We start from the raw sequence: 9,361 nt of genomic DNA on the forward strand, positions 1-9,361 counted from the left end.
CCTTCAACAAAGATTCAATGAGCAGTAACTATGGTCCAGCCACTGTCCCAGGCACTGGAGACATAAAAAGTGCAATAAAATGAAGTGTCCGTCCTTGGTGAGTTTAAAATTCTAGTGGGGAAGACAGAGAATCTGCAAATAAATAGTAACCACAGAAGAAGTGTCAGGAAGCACTAAGTGCATGAAGAAAAGTAAATCAGAAAGAGGATTAAAGTCAATGATGGGTAGTCAGGAAGAACTGTCTTAGAAGGTGACAGCTGAACAGAGAACAGAGGAGGGGTGGGGGAATGTCGTCCACACAACTCACCTGACAAAGGACATTAGCCAAACGGCCAATGAACCCAGGAAGAGTCCTCACAATTGGGGAAGATGAAGAGGAGAGGGACAGTGGTGAACAATAAACTTAGCATCAGACTGGAGAGGATGATGCATTATAATGGAAGGAGGGAGGGAGGGTTTAAAATGACAGGATGGGTGGGTGGATGGGTGGGTGGTTGAATAGTTCAGTAAATAGATAAATAAATTAATAGGAATGAAGACAGGATAAGAGAAATTAAATTCAAATAGATGAAGATAAACCCACTGGAAGGGTGCCTCAGTGTAGGATTTCTTCTGGGGAATAAATAAGAATGGAGTAATATGCATCTGATTGTGGGAATGAAGAGAGGAAAGACAGTCATTAGTTTAGTAGAAAGACACAATAAAATGTTCAAGCAGTCCGAAGAGCAAATGTGTGCAAAAGGAAAATGGGGGGAACAATATGTAAAAGAAGTCATTATAATCATCATAAAGAAAAACGGGAACAAAGTCAAGTATGTAAATCCTACCAGTGAATGAGAATGATCTAAATCTCCCATTAATTAATCAACAAGTTGGGGGACCAGGGGTCTGCCTTTGGCTCAGGTCATGATCTCAGGGTCCTGGGATGGAGCCCCTCATCAGGCTCCCTGCTCCTCCCCCCTGGCTCGTGCACACACCCTCTCTCTCTCAAATAAATAAATAACATCTTTAAAAGATAGTCAACAAAGATGGGAATATTGAATAAAAACAAAACCTAGCTCTTTTATGAATCACGCTTTTCACTTAGTGGCAATGGCAGAAAATCAAAGTATGGACAAAGAGGCAACCTGAAGGGGAAGCAGGAATAGCACTATTGATGTCAGACCATCTGAAATTTAAGTAAAATGGAGTAAATAGGATAAAGAATCCCTTCACCTTTATCATCACACATGAAAAAGAAGACATAATGTATGAGGAAGATACAATAGTCCCTTGTGTGCCAAATAAAATAGTTTTATCCTTGTATATTTACCTACTTTATTTTTTTTTAAGATTTATTTATTTGAAAGAGAGAGAGGAGGGAGATATCATGCACTCAAGTAGGAGAGGGGCAAAGGGAGAGAGAGAGAGAGAGAGAATGTCAAGCAGACTCCCTGCTGAGCATGGAGCCCAAAGCACGGCTCTCAATCCCACAATCCTGAGAACACAACCTGAGCTGAAATCAAGAGTTGGACACTTAACTGACTGAGCCACCCAGGCACCCCTAACATGCTACATTAAAGAGATAAAATGGGAAATTCTAGAACTAGACAGATTTGATAGAATGAAACATAAGGAAGGGCACAGAAGTATGAAGTCACACAGCCAATAAAGTTGGTTTTATAATATCCCTTTGTACACCTCCAAAAGAGAATATATAATTTTGGAAGTCAATGGAATATTGACAAAAACCGAGTAAGCTCTAAGAAGACAGTAAGGCTGTAGTGGTAGGAGCTCACTGTCTGGCCTCAGACACTGTTTTCTATCAATTATTAGTTGATGATTTCAGGCAATCACTTAACTTCTCTGAGACTCGGTTTCCTCATCTGTAAAATAATAACAAGACTGTCTCTCTCATAGGGATGCAGAAGAGATTAAATGAGTCACTGCATGAAAGGCACCTAGAACAGTGCCTCACACGTAGGAATTCTCTATACAGATGCTATCATCATCATCATCATCATCATCATGACAGTCAACCACAAAGAAAAACTTAATGCATTAGAACCATTTAGAAAGTTTCCCAGCCACATAACTTGAGACTAATCCTGTAAGGTCTAGTGTTGGCAGAGGGAGACCCCTCCTCTGTCTTAAGCACCCAAATCCCCCCTACAAGTCTGGAATCTTGAACTGTATGGTCTTGGAGGTAGACATTTCCACAAATCAGTGTACAATCCCCCCTCTTATGCAAGAATGCTTCCCAGTGCATCATGACTAGTGGCCAACAGGTCTGTATCCAGACATGCCCAGGGCTGGGAGGCTCACCATCTCTCAGAGAACATCCTTCCATCACCTGCTGGAGCTTATATTAGAATGTTCTTCCTTACGCTGGACTGCAGTCAGCCTTCTGGAACTGCCATTCTCTTCCCTGGAGATTTTGTCATTATTCTCTCATCCGTCCCTCCGTCCATGCCTTCCCTTGATGATTCAGTAAATGCCAGCTGGCACTTGTTACTTGTTAGGCACTGTGCCGGGAGCTCAGGATATAAGGGGGGGGCACATTCAGACAGGGGCTCTACCTCCAAGAGCCCACAGTCTGGCAGCCGATGAAGTGAATAACACAATATCCTGCTTGATTAGTGTTAAGAAGAAAATGTAGGGTGCTAGGAGAACATACAGCCTGGGAGCCACACCTGGTCTGAAAGGATAGGGAAAGGCTTCCCTAAATCCCTAAAGAAGTGGCTCTGTTTTCTGGAAACCAAAGGATGGTCTGGGGCTCACAGGAGCGAAGCTGCCTCATTTTCTACCCTGCTACTCCCCTCTCCTCTTGACTCAATAGCCTTTGCTTCCTCCTGGGGTCACCCTTCTGCGGGTGCCCATGCGATGCTCAAAAGGGGCCAAGGCACCCATGTGTAGTCTGACTTCCTTTCCAAACAATGCCAAACCAGCCTCAGCTTTTGGGGCAGCCCTATTATCTTACTGATGCTGAAATCCTGACATTATGTTTCTATTTTCTATTAGACAAAAAAAAAAAAAAAATCTCATCAAGAAAATATATCTGTAAGAAAATGCATGCTGTTAGGAAGAGTCCCTCATAGTGACCCCAGGTGGGGTCTTGGGGATCGCTACTCTCTTTCCTGAGGGAAGTGCTCAAAAACCCTGAATGTTGATATGTTCCAGAACTTCACTGGGTGTCACTGTCATGCTCAATTCATGTACTCAGTATATTCTTTTTTCATTTTTTAATGATTTTCAAGGGTTTTTTTTCTGGACCCCAGAAAAAACAAAAGTCCTCTGAGGACCCTCCCCTAAGTCCCCAAGCCTGTACCCCCAGGCTACTCTTCTGCCCCAACCCATCCCCTGCACTTGCACATCAGAATGCTGAATCATTTATCTCACAATAAGACATTTCTCTGACTATGAGCCAGAGGCTTCTAAGCATTTTATATATATAACTCAACAGAGTCTCTTAACAACCCTATGTGATAGGTGGTATCATCAGCCCCATTTTACAGACAAGAAAACTGAGGCAGAAGTAGAGCCTCGTGCTCGGGGTGGGGGCATGCTCTTAGCCATCATGCTCTGCGGCCGTCACTGTCTGCATCATCCTCGCCCTCCCCCGCACCCCTCCGTGCAGGGCCATGCCTGATTGTCCTGCCGTCCCCAGAGCCCCGCCAGTACTGGGAGCTCAGTCCAGGCTGTCAGGCAAAACCGGATCGACATTTCGGCCCAACCACCACCAAAGTGTCCATGCTGTGCACTTGGCTCCTTTCTCTGTTGCTCTCTGCACGTTCCCAAGATCCTTCCGCTCAATGAAGAAAGCAAAAAAGAAGTAGACTTTTTCCTTCTCTGACACCTGTTGCGATCATGCCATCCGCCCTGAAGCAAGGAGCTCATCCCTCTTCTCTTTCTCACTGTTTGAACATTTCCAGTGATGGGGAGCTCAGCCCTCCTCCTGAAACCCAGCTTCCTGGGCTGGTAAATGGGGCTCATGGCACCCACCTCAAGAGTCACTGTGAAGTTGGAAACATGTGGTATTAAAGCTCGTCACAGAGATGACAGATCGCATGATTCCATCCAGAAGAAATGTCTGGACTGGGCAAACCTACAGACAGGAAGTGGACCCGTGATCGCCTAGGGCCAGGGTAGACTTAGAGGTATAGGGGATGACAGCTAAAGGGTACAGGGTGGTACCGTACCCTTTTCGAGATGGTAAAAGTGTTCTCCAATTGACTACGGGGGGGTGGCTGCACCTACCTGTGGATATACTACAAACCACTGACTCCTGCACTTCAAGTGAGGGAACTGCAGAGCATGTGGACCTTAACTCAATAAAGTGAAAGAAATCTCTGGGACACACTCTTGCAATCCCTGTGGCAGAGGCAAAAGCCCCAAGAAACAAAAAGTGTGTGCAAGAGGCTCTGGCTGCAGGAGAATAAGGCTGTGAAATTCAGGTGAACAGGCCTCCAGAGGAGGGAGAGCCAGGTGAAGCCCAGACCAGGGCTCACGAGCTTGCACCTGCCCCAAAGTCAACAGGGTGGGCTGGGATCCAATGGGACCCACCCGACAGCCCCTCCTCTGACCAGGTGCTACCCCGTGACAGCATCCAGGATTCTGGGATCCTGGTATCATCCCTGGTGGTTTCTCGGGAGTTCTGGCTGCACTTTCAGACCGTGGGACCCCTGGGTGCCCAGACTGTCGCATCTTTACCATCTTTACGTCCTGTAGCCTCTGCCCCTCCTCTCATCCCCTTTTGTTGCTCTCTGCCACCATCCCCCATGGTACCCTCCCCCTCTTCACACGCACACCAATCTCTTTTATTGACTTTCACTTACTCACAGGTGGGGACAGGCTGTTTCCCAAACCATGCTCATGTTCCCGACCTTTATGTCGACAGCCTGTACAGCCACCACCCTGAGGCTGGCCTTACGTAACAGCTCACCTCTGTGCCTTTACTTCCCGTCCCTTAAGGAACAATGAGCAGCCCATACCCAGGGGTGGCAGGCTAGACAAAGATGTATCATATACATGGGTGCGTCTCATTCTAAGAAAAAGGTATTATGCAAAAATCTGATCTAATAAAAGGAATACATTTGGGAATGATTAATCACAAGCACTTAAAAAAGAATCGCTGTGACAAATAATTGAGACAATGCTTCTGACATACCTGCATTCCGAACTCACTCAATAAACACAGCTATTATTCCTATTGGCGTTATTCCCATAATTTCGTGTTACTAACACTTCTCTGGACTTGAGAAAGAACAGTAACAATAACAAGATCCTACACCGGTAGGGAAGCCACTGTAGTCTTTTAAAGGGACTAGAAACAGAAGAGAAACAGGACCCTGGAAATTCACCGGATGAACCAGCTATTTGCTGGGCTTGCACGTCACTGCTCACACTGGGCTGGCATGAGATCCAGGCTGCTGTCATTCCTTGCAGAAAAAAAAAATCAGTCTCTTTCCTTAGCAAACAGAGGAGCTGGATGAATAATCCATCATTTCTACTAAATATTTCAATAGGTCCATATTTTTTATTCCAAAGGAAGTGTTCACTTTCTCACACCCAGTATGCGGACCAGAAAGTTTTCTTTTTTTTTTTTTTTTTTTTTTTTTTTTTTAATTTTTATTTATTTATGATAGTCACAGAGAGAGAGAGAGAGGCAGAGACAAAGGCGGAGGGAGAAGCAGGCTCCATGCACCGGGAGCCTGATATGGGATTCGATCCCGGGTCTCCAGGATCGCGCCCTGGGCCAAAGGCAGGCACCAAACCGCTGCGCCACCCAGGGTTCCCCCTTTTTTTTTTTTTTTTTTTTTTTGAAAGTTTTCTGCTCAAACAAATCCCTCACAGCCCTTACCAAGACCCAAAAACTTTCTCCGGAAAATGTGAATGTCCTGAATCCCACAGCCTGGCTCTTTCTCGGCACCCCAGACTTCCAAAGCTGCCGCAGAAGCCAGGGCAGAGCTAAGTCAAACCTGTCTTTCCAGCTATGATTCCAAGGAAAACCTCACTCCTGGCTGGGGTCGAGGCACTTCCGTTGGCACCCCAAAATTCTTTCCTTTCAGGACAATTAGCCTCTGGCTTCTTTGATTAACTCTCAGCTCATTTACAGGGATCATAGTGCCTTGCAAACTGCATTCACTTGATGCAGCTCTTCCAACCCTTTCCTGAAAAGCAACTGGGAGTCTCATTTTACTGATGAGGAAGCAGGGAACTAAGAAGGTGAAGGTCCTAGAGCTGGAACATGGAGCCAAGCCTTCCAGGCCAGCACTATTTCCATTTTCCACATACCTCATTTGAATGGTTATCAGGATTATCTAAAGAGCCATCATGTACTGAACACCTACTACGTGCTCTCTCTCTCTATTGCCACATTTATTCTATCACTTCTTGGTGTCCTATAGACCTCTCAAAAGTAACATGCCCAGAGCAGAAACTTGATTCTGCATCCCCACCCCCACTCATCCCTCTGTCTTCTTAACCTTGGAAAATGGCATCAGCATTCACCCACTGACTCGGATGCCAATGCTTGAAGTCTTCCAGGAGAGAGGGAGAGACAAGGGAAGAGCAGGGAAGGGAAGGGTGGAGGAGGGAAAGGGCAAGGACAGAGGGAGGAGGGAAGGGGAGGAGTGAAGGAGAAAGGAACAAAAGGAGGAAGAGGGAGGAAGGAGGAAGGGAAGAAGGATGGAGGAGGAAGGAAGGGAGCGAGGGACAGAGAAAGGATCCCCCCACTAGAGGAAAGCATAGGTCAAAAGCCTGTGTATGTATTCTTCAGTCTGTGTAAATCAATATTTTCAAAACAACATTTCAAGCTTATTTGTTTATGTGATATGGCGCTGAATTCCCCACCATTCAGTCACAAAACCATGAGTCTTCCTAAAACAATCATTTTCAGAACAGGAATCTGGGACAGCCTGGAGCTGTGTCTACTTTTTCCAAAGGCAAGATGAGCTAGACACAGTCCCTGACCCTAAGAAGCCTCAAATTTCAAATCTCATCCAGGTGACAAGGCTCACATCCAACTAGTCATAACACAAGGTGGAAGTTGGCAAGAAGCAAAACTCTCTCTGCGGAGAGGTGTGGTACCCAGGGCGGAGGGGAGGAGTGGTTCCTGCCGGGTGGGGTGGAGAAGATGGCACTGCGGTCACACCTTTGAAGGGATGTGGGTGGCGAGGAACGCATGTGTGCCGGGCGCCCAGCCTGCACCCGGGCAGCAGTCACTGGTCCTACAAGTGTGGGATTCCCATTCTCCACCTGGTGAAACTCAGAGTGGCCGGATTAAGTCACTGCCCAAGGTCACACAAAGACCAGGAAAGCCGCACTCTACGGGAGATCGAAATTCAGACCCGTAGACCATTCAGGTAGAGACGGGAGATGTGTCTGGTCCACACGGAGGGAGATGTACCCCTCCTCTCCCAGACAGGGGTTTTCTCCAGGCACACTCTCTCCCCCCTCCACTTCCTCCCTCCTCCCTTCACCCTCCACCCTTCACCCTCCTCCCCTTGACTCCAGCACTGTCTGCCTCCCTCTTAAGAGCAGAAGCTCCTTGGGGAGGGGCAACCTTCCTATCTTGACAATGTTTCAGTCTGCTAGGAGTCCATAGCAAGTGCTTCCACCCTGCACCCCAATATTTATCACTTATCCATGACTCTGTCGGACCAGACTGCATGCTCTTGCGTGCTCTTAGCATCTACTCTACCCCAGACCCTGCCGTGGCTCTAGGATTGAGAGAGGGGCATCACAGAGCACCCCCCAGGGTGCTGAGGGGTGGAGGAGTGTGGTCAGAAGCACAAACAGCAGGGGGAATCAGAAAAGCATCACTGGGGTTGGGTGGGGGGACCCCGTGAGGCCTGAGCCCTGCCTTGGAAAGCAAGGCAAGGGGGAAAGCACTGCGGGGAGGAGGGAACAGAGTATGCAAAGCTATGGAGATGGGAAAACTTGCGTGGGAACTAGAACCTTTCAGACTGGAGCACAGGATGAGGGCAAGGGAAGGATAAAACTGGAGGCCCTCTGGGGACTGATCCTCGAGGGCCGGGAACGCCAGGATAGGGAGCCCCCCCCCCCCAGGGGTCGGTGGAACCTCGGCAGGAAGTTCAGCCAAGGAGAGAGGCGAACAGGTGCAGTTGTGTGGCTCCCAGGATGAAATGCGCGACGGGAGGAGGCTGCTGCAGCAAACCAGGCTTAACAAAGAAAGGGAGAAGGAAGGGAGGAGGGGCGAGCCAGAAAGGCGTCGGGGACGCGGGGACGCGGGGACGCGGGGACACTCACCGCGGAGCCAGCGCGCGCCGGCGTGCGTGTCCTTGGGGCGGATGAGGCGGCGGTGCGCGGCGCTGCGGTGCACGTACCACAGCATCCAGAGCAGCTGCAGCAGCATGAGCGCCGTGAGCAGGCACAGCAGGTGGCTCTTGCCCACGCCCGAGGCGTGCACCGCCCAGGCCAGCAGGAGCAGCAGCCCCGCCACGAACACGATGAGCCCGTACTGGCTGCTCAGCGCCTCGGCCAGCTTCTGCGGGACGCCGGCCCGGACCGCGCCCCGCCGCCCGCGCGGGGGCTCCGGGGGCTCCGGGGGCTCCGGGGGCTCCGGGGACTCCGGGCGCCCCGCGGACCCCCGGGCCGGGAGCCGGGGCGATGGGCGGGTCGCGGGCCCCGCAGACACCCTGGCCGGGGCGCTCCGGGCCGCCCGGGGAGAGGGCGGCGCCCCCTGGCCCTCGGGCATCGTGGAGTGACCCGCGCGGGGTCTGGGTCCGCGAGCGGCTGCCCGGCCCCGGCCCCCAGCCCCCGCCCCCCGCCCCCGCCCCGATCCCCTCCCCTGCGACACCTGCGCTCCCCGCTTCTGCCCCTCCGCCCTCCGTCCAGGTGCGCCCCCGGCCCCGGTACCCGGGCTGCCCCCCGCTTCCTCCCCGAGCTCCAGGATGCGCCCCGCGCACTTCCCCCGCGCCCGGGACCCAGGCCAGCGCCCCGCCCCCCGACCACGGCCTCTGCTCCCACTCCGGGCCCCCCGGGTCCGCGGCGCCCGCCCAGCCCTGCCCCGCCCGGCCCTGCCCGGCCCTGGCTTGGCGGGACTCTGGCAGGCGGCTCCCGGGGCGGGGTGAGGGCGAGGGGTCACCCTGAGCCGCGGTCCAGCGGGGCGCCCGGGGTCCGCAGTGCGAGCCCTGCTCAAGCTGCCCCAGGGCGCTGCGTCGCGCACCCCGAGGTCTAGGGGAGCCTGAGAGCGCCCGCGAGGGAGTCCTGCCGGCCGGCCTCCACCCTGCGCATCGCCGCGGTGTGTTTCATCTGTGCGGGTCTCTCTGGGTCTGGCTGGCTGGCTTCGGGGTGTGTCTGCTTAGGGCAGGGAGGGGAAGGTGTCACAGCGCTCGTCCCTGCATCCGTGAAAAGGAGG

At 51.4% G+C, this 9,361-nt stretch overlaps 1 protein-coding gene across 1 annotated transcript in view; it reads right to left on the bottom strand.

Moving 5' to 3' along the window:
- Nucleotides 1-8,698, bottom strand: part of OTOP1 (otopetrin 1) — a 35,198-nt gene extending 26,500 nt beyond the window's left edge. Inside the window, exon 1 of the mRNA XM_041751400.1 lies at nucleotides 8,251-8,698. Coding sequence (XP_041607334.1) covers nucleotides 8,251-8,698 — 448 coding nt within the window. The remainder of the gene's footprint in view (nucleotides 1-8,250) is intronic.
- Nucleotides 8,699-9,361: the final 663 nt, after the last annotated feature.

Source organism: Vulpes lagopus, chromosome 4 (genome assembly GCF_018345385.1).
Source record: "Vulpes lagopus strain Blue_001 chromosome 4, ASM1834538v1, whole genome shotgun sequence".
Taxonomy (NCBI): domain Eukaryota; kingdom Metazoa; phylum Chordata; class Mammalia; order Carnivora; family Canidae; genus Vulpes; species Vulpes lagopus.